Source organism: Anser brachyrhynchus, assembly GCF_964034855.1.
Source record: "Anser brachyrhynchus genome assembly, chromosome: 2".
Classification (NCBI taxonomy): Eukaryota; Metazoa; Chordata; class Aves; order Anseriformes; family Anatidae; genus Anser; species Anser brachyrhynchus.
This window is the reverse complement of record NC_137695.1, coordinates 160,570,706-160,589,003: the sequence shown is the minus strand read 5'-3', so window position 1 is coordinate 160,589,003 and position 18,298 is coordinate 160,570,706. Positions and strand designations below refer to the sequence as shown.

At 54.7% G+C, this 18,298-nt stretch overlaps 1 protein-coding gene across 1 annotated transcript in view; it reads left to right on the top strand.

Moving 5' to 3' along the window:
• Positions 1–1,130: 1,130 nt before the first annotated feature.
• Positions 1,131–18,298, top strand: part of ARHGAP39 (Rho GTPase activating protein 39) — a 102,192-nt gene continuing 85,024 nt past the window's right edge. The window contains exon 1 of the mRNA XM_080578098.1: positions 1,131–1,259. Coding sequence (XP_080434224.1) covers positions 1,249–1,259 — 11 coding nt within the window. The 5' untranslated portion in view covers positions 1,131–1,248. The remainder of the gene's footprint in view (positions 1,260–18,298) is intronic.

Genomic DNA, 18,298 nt, shown 5'->3' with positions numbered 1-18,298 from the left:
TGCAAACTCTGCAGATGTGCAACATGTATATAGTCCTATGGGTGTGCACGTGAACACGCATGTGCAATGCGCACATAGGTGCAGTGTGTACACTCTGTGAGACGTGGATATAGTCCTATGGGTGCAATGTGCACACATATGTGCACTGTGCATGTGTGTGCCCTGTGTGCAACAAGTATATAGACCTACTGGTGTGTACGTGCACACTTACATGTGGTGTACGCATAGATGCGTGTGTGCACCGTATACAGTGTCCTATGGGTATGTATGTGCAATGTGCGCATATGTGCGTGTGTGCGCACTGCCTGCAACGTGTATATAGCCCTAGACGTGTGTATATGCACACTTATATGCGGCATGCATGCATGTGCATGTGTGTGCACTGCATGCAATGTGTATATAGCCCTATGGGTTATATGCGGTGTGCACGTATGTGTATGTGTGTGTACATGTGCTGCGTGCAGCGTGTATCTGTACAGTGTGTGTGTGTGTAAGCGCACATGTGTAAGTGCACGTGTGTTGCATGTGCACATGTATGTACGAGTGCACGGTGCGTAAGCCAAGTGTACGTATGTGCTCACGTATGCACTGTGCCTGTGTGCGTGCGGGCAGTTTTTGAGCTAAAAGAGGGCAGATTTGGGTCAGACGTAAGGAATTTGTTGCGCAGAGGCCGCCCAGGGGAGCCGGGGGTACCCAAGGCGAGGCTGAGGGGGGGGCTGGGGGCAGGCTGAGGGCAGGGCCCCCGGTGCGGGGTCAGAATTGGGCGACCCCCCCCCCCCCAAAAAACCCGCTTCCACGTGACTCTCCCTGCACCCCAATCCCGCCCACCCCGCGCGCGGACTACAACTCCCAGCACCCCCCGCGGCCCCCCTCCGTTAAGGGGGGGGGAGGAAGGCGCGGCTGGAGGCGGAGCCTGGCGAGAAAAGGGGGCGTGGCTTGAGCGCCAGGCCCCGCCCCCCTCGCCGCTCCCTATTGGCCGCGCCGCCGTTGTCGCTGGTGACGGGGGGACGCGGCGGGGCCGCGGCGCGAGCGCCGGCCTCAGTCGGGCGGAGGCGGCGGCGGCGGCGGCTGCGGGGGGAGCGGGGTCCGCGCGCGCGCGCTCCCGCGCGTGGGGGGGGGTGGGCCGGGATTTTGGGGAGGGGGGGGGTTGGGGGGGAGAAGAGGGGGTGCGGGGGCAAGGCCCGGCCATGGGAGCCTGCACCGGGAGCGGGGCCGGGGCCGCCGCCGGGCGGTAGGGCCGCCGGGAACATGGCGGAGAGGTGAGAGCCGGCATCGCGATGGGAGGGGGGGGGCTTTGGAAGTGGGGGGGGGGATGAGGGCTTGGGGGGGGGCGTTTGGGGTCTGGGGGGGCTGATAAAAGGGGCCCAGATCCCCCCAAGGCGTCCCCGAGGAGGGGTCTGAACCCCCCTTTATTCCCCCCCCCATATATATCCACCATAGGGATATTGGGGGGGGGGGGGGGCTTTTGAGGGGCTTTTTGCACCCCCCCATTTGGGGGGAGGATGGTTGAACCCCCTTTTTTGGGGGGGGGGGCGTCTGGATGCGTGCAGGGGGCACCATTTTATTGGGGGGGGGCTCTGTCTGTTCTTGGGGGGGGTACAGTGAGAGTTTGGTTGGTAGCCCCCCCCCTTTTTGGGTGCATTGGGGGGGGCGCCCCAGCCCTGCCCCCCATCTTTTTGGGGTTCATGGGGGGGTGGATTCCAGCCCTGCCCCCCCCCGCCCTTTTTGGGTCCATGGGGTTGGGAGGGGGGCTCCCAACCCCACCCTGATTTCCGGGGGGGGCGTTGGCAAAATGGGGGGGGGAAGCGGATTCTGACCCCACCCTGCTTATTGGGAGGGTGATGGGGGGCTGGATCCCCCCCCCCCTTTCCATGCCCTATATGGGGGCTGTGTGTCCCCCCCCGACCTGTGGGGGGTTGGATCCCCCCTCCCTGCTCCATATCGGTGTTTTTTGGGGGGAGGTGGGTGAATTCACCTCCCCTCCATATGGGGTTAAGGGGGGGGGGGGGGGAGGTCTGCATCTCCCCTCCCCATAGAGGTCATGGGGGGGGGGGGGGCTGGATCCTCCCCCACCCTGCTCCTAATCTGGGGGGCTGGGTCCTTACCCCCCCACACCTTTATTCCCTACGGGGGGGGCTGGATTCCCACCCCCCTTTAATTATGGGGGGGGGGGGGTTGGATCCCACCCCATATCACCCTATAGGGGCTATGGGATGGGATTACCCCCCCCATCTCCCTATAGGGGTTATGGGGGAGGGGAGGCTGGATCCCCCCCTTGCTGTTTTTTTTGGGGGGGGGAGGATGTTATGGGGGGGGCCGCATCCCCACCCCGCTCCCCGCGGGCTGCAGCTGGAGGAGGATTTTTGCAGCGGTGCGAGGTGTGGCACGGCGAGGGGGTGCCCGCACGGGGGGCCGGGGGGGGCCGTGAATACGGGGCCGAGCCGAGGGGGCTGCATCGGGGCAGGGGGGGATCGGGGTGGGGGGGGGCTCAGAAATGGCCGAGCCAGGGCGGGCGGTATTTATTTTCTCGTGCGCGACGGATCGCGGGTTTTTTATTTATTTTTTTTTTTAATTCCCCCCTCCCCTCCCTTCTCTGCGCTGCTCTGCTGCTTCCCCAGCCCTGCGTTTCCTGGGCTGCGAAAGCTGCAGGATTTTTTTTTTTATCATTTTTTTTTATATATATATATATTATTATTATATCTTTTTATTTCCTTTGCGATAGCGGCTTAATCAACCCTTGGGTGACCTCTACGGAGAAACCCGCAGCTGCCGCGCGCCGGCACTTCACCTGGCACATGCAGCTGGGTGGGCTTAAAAGGGGGGGGGGGGGAGGGAAATGACATTAAAATAATAAATATATATAAAATAACGAAATCAGGGAGCTTTTTTGTGAGCCCGGAGACCCCCCGGAAGCAGCAGGTGGCTTGGGCAGGGTGCGCCTGGGCCAGTAGCGAGCGAGGTGTGGCCGTGCCGATCCCCGATCCCTCTGCGGCCGCGCGGCGATGCGCAGCCCGATCCTTGGACCGGCACGCTTGCACCTCGCTGGAAACCTTCATGCGGTGCTCGGGGGTGATCTGGTGCTCGGTTGGGGGGGGGGGATTTGGTGTGCTCGGGGGGATCCAGCAGCCTCGCGGCTCCGTCGCGGTGCCGGGGACGTGGGGTGTTGGCTCCAGCCGCGCCGTGCTGCCTGGCGGATGCCTCTCGCCGCTGCTGCTGCTGCCTCTTCTTCCACGCCGCCGCTGCTTTCTGTGCTCGTTTCGTAAGCCAGGAGCCGCGCGTCTCCTCGCCGTCGCCCGGTGGTGTTACCTTCCTCCGGTCAACGGGGAGCCCGGCCGCCTCGCGTGCCCTCGGGGTGTCCTGGACCCTAAAATCCGTATCCGTCTGCGGTACGTGGAGGAGCAGCTTTCGGGTCTAAATCCCTCCTTAGTGCTAACCCCAGCGACTTGAGGTATGCCCACGGGACTCGAGTGGCCCTTGATCTCTCGTGCAGTCCCTTTCCTCCAGTGCCGATGGGGCACGTCCCTCCGAAATCTCTGCCTGCTGCCTTTCCCTCGCCGCCGATCGGGACGAGCCGAGGGCTCGGCTGCCTGCGAGCCAGATGTCTGCCCGTCGCGCTCTTCCAAAGGAGCCGGGGATGGGTTCAAAGGGGTTGTTCAAAGGAGGCTGCGAGCGAGACAGCGAGCCTGGCGGCTTGGGAAGAGGGGAGGGAGCGAAGTCGCCGTCCTGGTGACATTAATATTGCGATACCGAGGCGCTCGAGGGGCTCTCGCAGCCGAATTCCCATGATTTGTTACTAACTGGGTTTGAGGAGCTTTCAACTAATTCCTGGGAACGCGGTACCTGCCTTAAATTAGGTCATTAACTCCTAATAAGAGAAGCAGAAGTGCCCCAGTCTCTTGGAAGCAGCAGCTCGGAGCAGTGGAGGCTGCCAAAACCATGCCCCGTTTCGCCCAGGGTCTTCCCGATGCCTGCGGCGGTCGGCGTGGGGTCGGTGGCTGGTTTGGGGTTGGTTTGGGGGTTTTTGTGTCTGCTTCTCGTGCCGTTGTTGGGGCAGGAGCTGCTTTTCCGCGCTGGTTGCAGCTGTGAAGTGGTTTTTATGGCGAGCCCTGGGCAGCTGCCGACCGTAACAGCGGTGCTGGGTGCGATTTCGGCCAGCTTTAACGAATCAAGATGTGTTTGTGCGCGCTAACGAGCCTGGTGCCGTAAAAGCAGTGAGTGATACGGGTTGTGTTGATAAAAAGGCTGGCTTTTTATTCTGATTTAGAAGTATATCCCTGCTGCCTTGTTCTTCCCAGGCTGTGTCGGGCGTTTCAGGGCTGTTACTGCAGGTTATGACTGAGTGGTGAGGGCACCATCACCGTGGGGCAGGGATTCGTGCCATCAAAGGCCAGGCTGGACGGGGCTTTGGGCAGGTGGGTGGCATCCCTGCCCATGGCAAGGGGTGGCACTGGTTGGCCTTCAAGGTCCCTTCCAACCCAAATCACTCTGAAACAGCCCTGCACGCACCTGGGGAGCGCAGCGCAGCTCGTGGTAGGTCGGCTTGCTTGTCTGCAGAGCTGCTCTTCTCCCTCTTTAATATTAAAGGGTGGCGAAATCTGGGACGGTCCCAGCAACCTGTCTGCACGACGCTATCTTTAGAGCTGTGGCTTTCATCAGATGAAAGCTGCGTTATTGCCGGCGGTTGCCGTATCTACGACGCAGCCCTCGACGGGGACTCCGAGTCTCCAAAATCCTGAAGCCGATCCCGGCAGGATAAGGGAGATCCAGGCTGCGCGGGGCACTCCTGATGGACTGAACTTTGCTGAGAAACCCACCTGCCTAGAGGAGTGGCATGGCCTTGTTTGCTAACGTAGTTCAGCTTGGACTGTCTGCCGGGTGGAGGAGGCCTGGTGCATCGTGTAGCTCCTCTAACGATGACCCTGGTCTTCTAAAACGCTTTTGTGAGCCAGGTGGAGCTCCTGGGAAGGAGTCGTCTCAACTCATGTTTATGAGAAACTATCCTGGAGGCTTTGGTGAAGCCACAGTTCGGGACCTGGATCTGAAGGTGACCACTTTGGTCTTGGCCAAGTCCAAGTCCAGCACACCACCAGTTCCTGCCACCACGCTGGGGCTGTTGGTTGCCCAATGTTCATGGAGTTGGAGTCTCGAGCCATAGCAGCATGTTGATGTGGGCAACCTCCCCATGAAGTAATTCCTTTAGGTAGTGCTCCGGGAGCAGCTTCCGAAATCCCTGCCCCAGCGGCGTCCCGCTGTGGCTTCGCCTGGTCCTGTTGAGTTGGGTTGGCCGTTGTCTGTCGTGGGTCAGTCTGCTCTGACTTGTCCGTCCGCGTGTAGGCTGGTCAAGGTGAAGGTCCAGGGTAGGTTTTTCTGGGTGGGTTTGTAGGTAAACGGCCGTGTCGATAGCAGACATCGTGTCTCGGGGGTGGGTATCTCCGGTTTCTTGTGCAAGACCGGTCGGGGCAAGGCTCCGCGCTCAAACCATTCTGGCGTTCTGCCTGCTCGTGGTATGAAGACCAAAGGCTTGCGGTGTGTTGTTCCTCTTCTGGAAGATGAAAGTTTCAGAAGTTCACCTCTAGTAACTTGTGAATATACATGATTTTAAAAAAGCAGAAGAAAACCACCCGACAACCTCTGACTGAGAACCCACAAACCGAGGCGAAACCACTAAGTACAACAGAGGGCTCCAGCGACTGGGCTGCTTCCAGGAGGAAAATTTCCGCATGAAACAGGGCTGTGAATTCCCTGGGAGCACGGCAGAGGGGCCTGGCTCCGCAGGTGGAGGAGAAATCATCGGGTGCAGGGGTTTTAGGCTTGACCATAGCCACCGTCGCTGTACAGCAGCGCCCAACCCATGCGTTTTTATGGCAGGCTCATGTGAAGGGGTTTGCCCCAGACAATAAATATCAGCGAGAGCTTCGTTTTGGCTGCTGAGTGAGATCATTACAATGCCCCGTTCCCTGCAGTGTGTTTTTTAAAAGTAATTTCTTGTTCCCGTCTCCAGCAGCCATGCTCTTCCCTCCTGCATTTTTGCTTCAGTGATTATTTCCTTACATGCTCTAGATAACGCATTGAGCCTAGACCTTTCCTCTTCTTCCTCTGCGTCTCCTCAGAAACATTTCTGCTGTAATACTTTTTCTTCTTCCCCTTCGCAACTAATCCAGGCTGGCTATTTTTAATTCCAGCTGCCAAGAAGCAAGCGAGGGATAAATGTGCTCCAGGTGCCGAGGGGAAGAAGCGGAGCGTTTGCAAGATAGCATCAGCGCCGTGCCCTTTGAGTTGGTTGTCATTCCTCCAAGCGCTCCCAAACCCCCAAAGCTGGTTTTCTCACTTTACCAGTTCCTGGCTAGCAGTGAAGGAACAGCATTGTGCTGGTAAAGGGGAGGTGCCGTGCTGCTCAGGTTGCCTACGGCCGTGCCACTCTGGCTATGCCCGGTCTCGTCTGATCTCGGAAGCTGAGCGGGGTCGGGGTCCCTTTGGGAGACCTCCTGGGAGCAGCGGGTGCTGTAGGCTAGAATTTATTTGGCAGCTGTCTTGGTCGTAATGACCACGAAGCGGTTGAGTTTAAAATTTTCAGTGACAGGAGGAAAACCTGGATATGGGGAGAGCAGGCTTCAGGCTGCTCAGGCAACTCAGTAGTAGGGTCCCCTGGGAAACCACTTCTGTAGGCACCCATCGGTGCTGGTCAGTCTTTGAGCACTGCCTCCTAAAAGCACAGGATCAGGCAATTCCCAAATACCAGAAGTCAAGGTGGGGCAGAAGGCTGGCTTGGCTGTCCAGGGATCTTTTTCTGGAGGTTAGGCATAAAAAGAAAGTGTATGGCTGCTGGAAGCAGGGTCAGGCAGTGTGGAAGGACTACAGGGATGCTGTTCGCCTTTGTAGGGAGAAAATTCATGTGGCCAAAGCCCAATTAAGAACTGAAGCTGGCCAGGTCTGTGGGAGACAATCAAAAGGCCTTTTTGAAATATGTGAATGGAAAAAGGAGGAGCAGAGAAAACATAGGTCTGCTACTTGATGGGAGGGTCACCTCACAGACAAGGACATGGGCAAAGCAGAGACACACAGTCATACGGTCTGAATTTTTGGGTAGATCTGTGTGGGCCAGGAGTTGGACCCGATGATCCTTGCGGGTCCCTTCCAGCTCAGGATATTCTGTGATTGTGCATCCCTCGCTGCTTCCCCGGCCTTACAGGGTCTGGTGATGGTGTTTGTTTTCCTCCTTGACTGCTCCTGCCCCTTAAGCGTTCCCACAAGCAGCCCTATAAGAGGCACTCTTCTTGGACACCCGGTTCTTAGGGAGCCAAGTGCATCGCTCCGATTTGGTCTGGTTGGCAGGCAACGGGATAGCCTCGTCTCTGCTCTTGCAAATGGGGGGAGGAAAAAAAAAGTTAAAGTATTTTTAAATAATAAACGTGAAGGAGATGCAAACGGGCCGAGCGGGCTCATTAACGTGCCGCGTAGTAACCCAGCAGCGTGATTTAGAGAGCAGAAACCACTATTCCTGCAGTGAAAGATGTGGAATTTTCTGATTGTTGATTAACATCTCATAAAACTTGGAGCAAATGAGGCCTGAAATGGACTGTCAGAGGGAGAAGGCTTTGCTTATTGTATTTTACAGGCGCCGCGATCCTGGAAGGTTTTGTTCCTGGATCGAGCGTTGATTGGGAGTTATGCTGCTGGTGGGGAGCTGAGCTGTTTGACTTCTGGTTAATGTTCGAGTCTGCTCACCAGTGCCGGCTTTCCAACGCGGTTTGGCTGGGAAGAAAGCCTTTACGGAGGGTGACAGCAGGGAATCGGGGGGTCATCGGCATCAGGACATGAGTGGTGTGGAGGGAAGGGTGCTGGGGGCTCGCTGATATTTGGGCGGGCTCGCTGATGTTTGGGCAGCCTCGCATCACTTGGCGCCTGCCCTCAAGGCGGCTCGCAGGTGGCTCTGGTCTTCTGTCAGCACTGCGTGTAGGGCTGGGGGCTGTCAATTAATAGTAAAAACCTCATCAAGCGTGGGATAAAAGCGGAGTACTGCATACCACAGCTCAGTGTTTCTGACCTTGTCGTAGTGCTGAGGGTGGGGATGTTCTGCACCAAGTATGAGTAGTAAGCGTACAAACACTTACACGCTGCGCCCATTCTACAGATGGGAAGGGAGGAGACCAGGATGTGTCCGAGGCGGTGCAGAGCAGCGATGCTGGGGCCTGGGAGCTCGGCTCAGGGCTGTGACGGGTCCTGGCTGTGCAGTCATCGTCCCCTTCACCACCGGGGCGTGCAGCACGGTGCTGAGGGGCACGGCGGTGCGATCCGCGTGGCGCTGCCCCCGTGGAAAGCGAGCCCGGCTGGTCCATTTGTGCTCTTGTCAGCTGCGCGCGGTTCCTGGCCTGCCTCGTCCCGAGGTGATGGCATTCCTCTGTCTGCCTCGTTGCGTTTTTATTGATCTCCCTCTCTGCCCTGCGCTCCGCTTGAATGTAAATGACTTCCACGGGCGACGTGTTTGGAAATCCAAGCTTTTCGCCATCTAGAAATGTTACTTACTCGGCGGATTGGAGCTATAGTATTATGATTTTATTGATCTCCCTGTAGCACTCCTTGCAGGCCTCAGAGCACTTCGCGCGCGGCTGGGAGGGGTCATTGCATTAGGCAGAGAAGTGCAATCGCTTATTGACTGCAGCGTGGCAGTTTCCATTATGGAGGAGGACGGACAGACAACGCGGTGCGTTCGGGAAGCGGGGGAATTCAGGTTACCGGAGCCAACCCGTGGTTTGTCTGGGATCTTTAGACAAACAGTCTCCCAAAGCCTAAATCCTTCGGAGGCTACAAATGGCTTGTGGTCTCCGGATCAGCACCGCGCTGTCCTTGGCAGCGCGCTCGGATGCCAACGTGGACTTGAAAGGGAAGATGCTGCTTCTTGAACAGCCCATCTCGCTTCCTCTCGGCGTGCTGGGTTTTTTTTGGCGTCCATCTGTTAAATTACTCATGGCGAGGAGCGCATCCCAAGCCGGCCGAGCAGCCACCAAGCGCGCGCACGCAAGGCTCTGGTGGATGTACGGATGTATCATCAGTTTTATTAGTAATTAAGCTGTCTCTTCAGCGCTTTCTGAGTCCTGTTGCCGCTGTGAAGGTGGACGTCTAGGTGCTGTTGAGTTCTGCTTCGTAAGCTGCTTTGCCCCTAATCTAATGTGAGCATCTGTGAATCCCTGTCCTCTCCCCGCCGGGGACTGGAGGAACCGCGGAGCCTTCTCCATGCGGTTGGTGCACTGCAGTTGCTATGGGCTTAATTAAAAAAAAAAAAAAATAAGGAAGCAAAACCAAACGCAAACGCCTCTGACTCTGGCAGCGCTGAGTGTGGTCAGGAACATTTGGGAAGAATTAGAGAAAGCACCAGGCAGAAAATCACTGTTAGTTGAGGGATGTGCGTGCACGCACGCTGGGCGCGTGCGTCTCTGCCCGGAGCAGCAGGCTCTGGGCAACGCGTGTGGTTTTCCTCGGCTTCCCAAAAAGCAGCGGGGTCTGGGTGAAGCTGGAGGAGGCTTTTTGCCCGGGCTGCTGGGCTCTGGTTCCTTGCTTTGCATCCGCTCGACTGAGCGTGACCTCTGCTACTCGCTGCTTGGGGTTTGTGAGCTGGGGTCGTGTTTCAGCCCTCACTGGAGGCTGATGCAGGAGATGCGGGCTGCCCGCGGCCCCGGCTACGCAAAAAGGGAGCGTGGGGGGACAGCGAGAGGGTCCCCAGGCTGCAGGAGCTGCCCCGTGCTGCTGGGAGCCCTCTCCCAGGGGTTCCTGGAAGCTGAAGACCAAAGGAGCGCGCACTCAGCGCGATTTTGCTTTCTGAGGCAGGATGGAGGCCGAGGTCTGAGTGCTTTGAAACCTTTCCCTGGTTCCTGGTTCCTTTTTGCCTTTCTCCTTCACAGCAATGTATCCCGGTGCTTGTTCTGAAGGGCAGCGCTTCCTCTGCCTCTATGCTTCCTAAAATCCCTTCTCTTCAACCATTTGACCCCCCAGCCTAGCTCCTCCTCTGGGAAACGAGAGCAGTGTACCCCCAGCATGAAAATCGTAGTGCTGGGGTTGAACGAGAGCTGGTGGCAAGGTGCTGAGCTGCTGGATTTGGGAAGCTCCGAGGTCTGGGTCCTTGCTGGGGTGGAGGCTCACACTAATTTAGGGTCTCCTGGGTGGGCGATGTGAGTACCAGTGCTGGGCCTGATCCAGATGGAGTGTGGCTTGGTGAAATTGAGCCACGGGGTAGCAAAAGTGGAGAGAGAACCAAGAGCTTCCTATGCACCTCGGTTGGAAAAGACTCGCGTTACCCCCCGACGCTGCAGAGAGCTTTCAGATCCCCGCTTTCACCTTCTGCGCCGCTTTCAAGAGATGCTGTTGAATCTGTCAAAGCTCCCAACAGCACTGCTGTAAAGCTGTAAGGAGAAATTGCAAATGAATACATCAACACCGCTTTCATTTAGAAGCCCTTTCTCTTCCCCTCCTGGTTCTGCATTGCTAACATCTCCTCAGCGTCACCTTGAGCAATCCGCGCTGTTCGGTGCCGTGGGTCAGATGTGGGAAAGGAGGGTGGAGGGGTGTTCAGAAAATACCCATGCCCTCATAGAAAAAAATTTAAAAACCATCGCTTCAGAGAACGACTTTGTATGTTTTCTGTTCTAGACTTTTTTTTTTTTTTAGCAGGAAGCTCTCTAGGTTTTTGTTCAAGGTAAGAAATGTGCCAAGAACTTCAAACCCTGACAAGTGCCTCTGCAGTAATTATTTTTCTGTCAAACTCGAGCTCGCCTAAACAATGCACTTTTCTCCTTCAGCGGGGAGGGAGGCGTGTGGACGGGGCGGTTGTCGCAAGCAGAAGCAGGAATAGGGCCTGTAGGAGCGTGCTCCGAGGGTAGCGAGCAGGGTTTCAAAGCCTCCTGGGTTGAGGAGGTGCAGTGCCTGCCCTCGTCAAAATCTGTTCATTGTAGAGATTCAACAACTCGATTGCTGTAGCTTCTTAAAAACGAAGGGCTTCATGGCAAGTCCCTGAACCTCAGCATCGCTTCTGCTTCCAGAGCCGACGTGCCGCGCTGCTCCTTGTCACCACCGTGGGCTGGGCTCCAAGCTGAGGCTCCGAGCAAGAGCAGCTCCACTTGAGTTGTCTCGATGTCCAAAAGGACGTTCCTGTGGTGGAGGGTGAAAATTCAGTCCCAGGAACAGGGCTGACTGTTCGTTACCTCCAGCAGGGTGCAAACTGGGGAGGTCTGATGGGGATAAGACCATAGGAGGAACCCAGGGAAACCAGGGCTTGTTTCGTCATCTCCACCCCCACCAGGTTGTCTCCTGGGAAGACGATGCCCCAACCAGAGACTAATACAAACCCCGGGCAGAAACCGAGTTCGGTGTGCAGGAGGAACAGGTTGGGCAGCAAAGCCCTCTCTTGTCTGCTGCTCCTCAACGTCGGCAGCCTCTGCTCCAGGTCTGTGAGCCGCGGGTTGTATCAGCCTCGCCGTGGCTGCCCCGTTTCACGCAGCTGGTGTTGGCAGGCATGCTTCCGAGCATCCCTGCCTGCTAACCGGGATCTGCCCCGAGCTGCTCCAGGAGTGAGTCAAGGATGGTGGGAAGCAATGCTCCGGAGCACGACAGGAAGCGTGGCTGGCGTCTGTGGGCAGTGGCTCTCTGGTTGGGGCTTGGTGCTCTCGTAAACAGGCTTGTTTCTTGCCTGCATATGGATGAGCTTTCCACCAGCTCATGCAGCGCTCCAGGCGCTTTTGTTCCTCGAGCGCGTTTCTTCGGCGAATCAAAGTGCCTTGGAAGCAAGCGGAGGGGCTCTGTGGCCACTGGGATCAAGGTGCCTGTTCTTTTAGCAACAGGGAAAATAGAAAAATTCTGAACATATACTTCTGGATACTCCTGGCATATGTCTCTCCATCTGCACTTAGAGCACATGGATAATGTAGCTAAAAACACGCTTGCAGATAACACTGTATAAATTTTCTCCCTGTGGTGTGCAAATATCTATAAGGCTTTTAACTAGGGAGCAAGCAATCTCTTTGGGGTGTGGTTTTGCAGAATGCCTCCGTCTAAAGCAAGTCTGCTCAGCCACTACAGAGAAGTCTTGTGTCTCACCGTATAACCGCGTGCTTCAAAGCACCCTACTAGTCGGTGTTGATAAGGCAAACCTGCAGAATGGAGCCATGCTTGCTTTGCGCTGGTGGATAGCACTGCAAACATGATGCTTAGCTCCCTGTGCAGTCAAACCTTGAAACAAAACCGTCTCATTTTGGCACCCTGGGGTTAGAAGCTACCGGCTAGTTTCAAAGCTGAATGGGTTTCGTTTAAGAGCACTCCCTCCCTGCTTCAGACCCGCTGCTGAAACTTGAATTCCCTTCTTTGTTCCCTTTCAGGGAAATGAAAGATGGAACGTACCCAAATGAGGAAAATTGAGGCTAGAGCAGTGAATTGAATATGCAAGCACTGTGAACAGATGTCCTGGAGCTGGCTTCGTTCTGGAGAACTTGCGAGCTGGCAAAAGGGGCAAGCAGAGGCTAGCGGGGACGGCTGCAAGCCTTACATCTGCATCTTGATGTAAATCAAGTGTAAATCAGTGACTCGTGTGTCCCTCTCCACTGGCGTAACTGTGATATGAAGGCTGGCTTTCTCTTTTCCTAGTGCATTTTGGGCTATTGTAGAAAACGTATAAACCTCGGGTTTATATGCATGTTTTCAGATCCCACCCAAGGCTGGACACTGAGGTGACCATGAGCCAATGCTGGGGCCCTGCCCCTAGGAAGGCCGGGGGTGGTCTTGGCTGTGTGGAGCAAAGCATTGCCAGTGGGACTATGGAGGCATCCTGCCCCTGTGCTCAGCGCTGGGGAGCACTGGGCCCCCAGTACCAGAGGGACCTGGGTGTACTGGGGAGAGCCCAGTGCAGGGCCCAGAGGGGTGGCAGGGCCTGGAGCCCCCCTGCCATGAGGAGAGGCTGCGAGAGCTGGGGCTGCTCGGCCTGGAGAGGAGGAGGCTCCGGGGGAGCTCCCCCACGTCCCTGCGGCCCTGCAGGGAGGTGCAAGAGGCCGGGGCCGGGCTCTGCTTGGGGGGCCCGGGGCCAGCAGCGGAGGCCGCGGGCCCAGCCTGGAGCCCGGGAGGCTCCCCCTGGCCCCCAGGCAGCACTGCTGGGCCGGGCGGGTGCCGGAGCCCTGGCACCGGGACCAGGGGCTGGGGGCTCCTCTTTGGGGGCTGGGCACCCTGCTCTAGGTGGCCCTGATGGGGTGGGGGGGACCTGGAGGACCCCCCAGCCTTGGCCACTCCGAGATTCTGAAGGCCTTCAGCTATAGCATCCACAGGGCAGGAAAGCGTTTGTCACGTAACTGCTTTCATCTCATCACCAGTCATTCAACTCAGTTTTGCTCGGCTATTGGGATCTTGCCTAGCAGCAGCAGCTTTTTTTAACAAAATGCTGTCTTAGCTCTAGAATATTTTTTTTTCTGTGATTCTTCGGTGTATTGACAACTGAAGTCAACTCCCAAGTTCGGCTTTGAGTGCTGACCTGCAACTCTCGCTACAGGAGCGGGATTTCTCCCGAAGGCTCCTTGGCTGCCTTCATCTCGAAGATTTGGCCCTGACATTTAGAATAATTGGAGTATGTTCTAGCTCAGTCTGTGCTGATTGTTTTACAAATAGGGATCAAATGACTTTTAGCCAGAGACCGGTAAGGCTAGAAGCTGTCTGGTAATCTGTTGATTGAAATTGCTGAGAGAGGTATTAATACCACGTTGAGATACCTGGACTGAAATGAATCTCTCCACGGTGTTTTAGCGTGCTCCTCCAGCGTGTTTTTATGGCTATAGAGTACAGCTTGCTCCAGTTCCAGTGTGTTGTGGCTAAAACCCTAAAAACTAGCCCTTAAAACTATCCCCTAACCAGGTCTAAACCCTAAAAACCAGCCCCCCCAGGTGGGATTTGCGCTGTTGCAAAATTGCATCGTGGAGGCCTTAAAACTGCACCTGCTCTTCGGTGCTCTTTGGTACCCTCAAGGCCATCCACCAGCCCTGGAGGAAGGAACTCGTTTCCTATCCCCTAAAATGGGGGAATAAAGTGGTTTCTGGATAGTGTCAGCTGCCACGTGTGCTCGGTGTGGATTCTCACACCTCTTGCTGGGTCGGTAGGTATGAGGGACCGCTGTGGAATGGCTTCATCGGGGAACCCGGACTGGCATGGAACTGCATCGTCCTGGGGTGAATTCAGGAGGGAGAGGAGCTGAAATAGGGTCGTTTGTGCAGGGTTGGAGCAGGTTACTGGCCTAGTACCCCGTCTCCTGCCTTGTCTTCATCTTCCGTGGTTCTGGGAGTTGATTGTGTAGCACCACAGCTCTGGGTCCACGACTTTACGTAGCTGCAAAGGGTGTGGTGGGTGGTGGCAGAGCTTGGTGGGGACAGGACTCTGGCAGGGTGGTGTAAAGGACAGGCTGGCATTTCTGGAGATCCTAGTGTCCCCTTAGAAAACCTCTAGTGCACATCTCAACTGTGTTGGGAGCACATGAACTTAAATGCCTTTGAGGTGAATATCTCCTAATGGTTTAAGTATCTGGGTCTTAAATATCGCTAAGTATCCTTTATTCTCCCATTCCCTAAGTGATATCTTAATCCTACAGTTTGCTGAAATATAATTGCCATGCTCTTCTGCGACTACAGGCTCTTGGAAGATCTTTGTCCTGGAGCTATGCGAAGGCTGGCCGTCACTGCTTTCAAGGGGTTGCCTTTGTGGGAGGCAGAGGCATGGCTCCCTGCAGGAGGCAGGAAGCTTCCCCTTCCCCTTCCCTTTGCCCATCCCCTTCCCTGTCCCTGTCCCCATCCCCATCCCCTGGGCACCAGCTAGCGGCTGCGATGAAGTTACAGACGAGGTGACTTGGCCCATAACACTCAAAGCATCTATTTGCACAGTGGTTGGTGCTCAGAAGTATCCCAGCCATGTCATGAAGCAAGCCCTCTCGCCAGGAAGGCGAGGAGTTGGCTGCTGTCCGACAGGATCCAATTAACTGCAGTGATCGATGGCAGTCGTTTAAAATCCACGCTCCCTGGATTACAGAACAGTAAGGACATCTGTCCGGAGTAAACTTTAAGGCAAGCCACTTTGTTGGAGCTAGCTTTCTGATATCACCTTTTAACTTAGTGGGTGTTAGCTTAAAGAACATAGGGCTACGTGAAACTTTAAGCCTGTTTTGACTCAATCCACGTCCTTGCTGAGTGACCTGTCGACTTCAGGGTCACGCAGTCGTGTTTTCTTTCTAATATGTCCCTAGGAGGCACTTAGGCTGGGAATAGAAAGGCACAAATGTCCAAGGGGGCTACAAAAACTGCAGAGGTCTGTCAAAGAACAGGGGTCAGCTATTAGAAGATAAAGGGATGAGCAATAAGGGGCTGAAGCCATCGCATGCGCATGGGCAGTAAGGTGTAGGGACAAGGCGGCGCGTCAGGAAGATATAGGGATGTGGGGGGAGAACCAGCACGGCTGCGGTGTTAATGCAGAGGGACATAAACTAGCAAGAAGAAAAATGGATGTGAAGGAGGGCGAGGATGCTCCAGGCTACGCATCAGCCTGGTGTGCAGCGAGGGGAACGCGGAGGCTTTTTGATAGTGATGAGGAGCGAAGTGGAGTGCAGGCTCAGCAAGCGCGGCGAAGTTCAGAGGGGTTGCAATGAGGATGTGGGCAGCACGTCGGTTCCTACGTGACTGCTGGGTTCCGAAATGGCGTTTGGGTTTAACCTCTTTGCCTTTACCTCTTCAGTGACTCTCTGCGAGAAGTCATTTGGGTACAATGGTGGAAAGAGAGAATGCGAAGGTATTTCAGCAAAACTTAATTCAGGGAGCATTTACAGCAGGGAGAATTAACATCTCTTTCTTTTTTTAGCCATTCTTGTCCTGGAAAGTCATGCAATTAGGAATGCCTCCAAGATATTTGCTTAGACAGTACAGAAATGCATGAGTTGAAGAATTGCTACCCTGGAGATTTGCTGCAAGTGGCAGGATCTAGACTGGACTGGAGAAACTGTGTCAGCAAGAGTCTCTCGGAGTAGTGGCAAATATTGGAGGCAGTAACAGAAATGTAGGTGTGTAATCCCCCGTTTTGCATCAGCAGGATATACAGCAGAAATGACTGGAGCAAGAACGGCGTATACCTCAGTGGAAGTGCTGTTAAAATTGGAAGGGTGAACAGGAGTGGTGCAGGGGAAAATTATTGAAAAACAAAGTATTCCGCGTCTTGCCTTCTGCATCTGGTGTATGCAGCCATCTAAGGATGGAGCAGCTTCAGTGAGTAGCTGAAGCTTGAACTCCAACTCCAGTGGCCAGCTCCATTTCCCAAGGGTGCAATGCCCAGGGTTCCTCCTCTCTGCTTTGCCTCGCAGAGGGTATTTTGCTAAAACTGGCTGTATTCCTGGCCCTTTGCTGGCTCTTTCCTCTGAGCTGCTCTTAATGATACAGTTGGTGTTTAAGGATCTCATAGCTCTTGCTGTTCAGTCTACTTCATCGAACCAAAAAATCAAAGGGAGAACTTTGTGCTGGGAAGCGGTGGTGTGGTTCCTCCTAAACAGCTCAGGGAGAAGTAAGCTGTGCGTTAATGGAAGATGCCAAAGAGAAAGGCTGGCCATGCTGGAGAACAGAAAGAGTCCGAGGATGTTCCTGGACACAGATGTTCCTGATCTTTCTTGGTGAATGGGAGTTTGTATTGTAGGTAAACGCTTGCCTGGAAACATTTTATTTGCATTCAAAGCTGAAGGTGAGATTTTGAGAAAGCAATAAATCCAGCGCTAGCATTCAGTGATCGATGCAGGCTGAACTTGGAGGGTAAATTTTGAGGGCGGTGTTGAGCAACGTGTGTGTATTGAATGAACACTCGGAAGTGGTGCCCAACTCTGTCCAATGGATTGCTTTTTTTCCAGCCTTGACTAACGGGTTTGCAAGGATGAACGAGGAGGGGGAAAATAAAGGGCAGTAAAGTGAAGGGAGTTTTTTGAAGGTTAAATATCTCTGCTGCTTTAGAAAAGCCATCAGACCTAACCGACAGTGACTGCACCGTCGCAAAGGCAAAATGAATAAAACTTGAACGGACAGACAAAGTAGAGCTCGTTACGTGCCGGGCTCTCCTTGCTGCCTTGGTTGTAGATCCCAATCGATATCGGTGGGGGAGGAAGGTTAAAACAAAGCTCCCCTGATGTTGCTTCTAGCCAAAGCTCTGCACTACTTTCTTCCCTTGGAAGTCTGTTCTCGTGAAGACTGAATGCTGCCTTTCATAGCCGAGCTGTTGAGACACTTGGAGTATTTTTGGCTGGGGAAGATAATGAAGTCTTAATGCAGCAATCCATTTGATGCAGGAAATCAAAAGATACAAAGAACTTGAGTTAAAGATCCAAGTGTGGCAGGACACAGAAATAGAAATGACCGTACGGAGGCTCTCATCTCCTCACTGCCTTCTTCCCAGCACTCCTTTTGTTCTAGGAGCTGGGTGGGGAGGTGGCAGGGCAGCTCGAAGTGCATCCCTTAAATAAGAGGAGGGGTGGAAAAGCTTCTGAAGAGCCTCTGTTTAAAAAAAAATAAAATAAAATCCGGGGGCTTGGTACTTTGAAATTGCTCCTCGTTCTTTTCAGAGCCTAAAGCTTAGAAACTCAGCAGTTTTCCAGGGAGAGGAAAGACGTGCTGGGTGTCTGGCTTGCCGAGGTAGTAACTGTGCTAACATGACACATGGGGTGGAAGAATAGGAGGCATTTGGAAGGTGATATGCTACTCCCTGCTCTGCAGCACCTCATATTGCTTTGCTGGTGGGATCTGACCCTCGTCCCTTGCGCAGTGCCCGTGCGGTTCCCAGGGGTGAGCCCAGCTTTGCCTTGCCCCAGCCGAGCGACTCATCCACATCAAGGAACTCCTCCCAAAGCTGATATCAGCTCTTAAATTGGAGGAAGGAGCTCCAGGTTTGCTGTGCCATTCTTCTAGCCCTTTATCCCAGTGTGAGGGATGCCTTTTTCCACCCTCCCCGAGATAAACAGAGCGCAGGCGTTGTTAAACGCGGGCTCTTCCAACGGGATCTACCAATTTTGTGTGACTCAACGACTGCCCCCACTCTGTGAGATTCACTTTTGTTCACAAATTTTCCTTTGTTTAAAAAGATGAAAAAGCTTCAAGCTGTAGGGTGAAAATGTTTGGAGCAGATTTTTACGTCCAACTCGAGAACTCTCGTGTCAGAGGAGGAGAAAGAAGAATAATTGAAAATATTGAATATTTCATAAGCCATAGTCCAAGAAAAAAATTCTAATGCAGCGGTAATACGATTTGTTTTTTAGAGGGCTCTATTG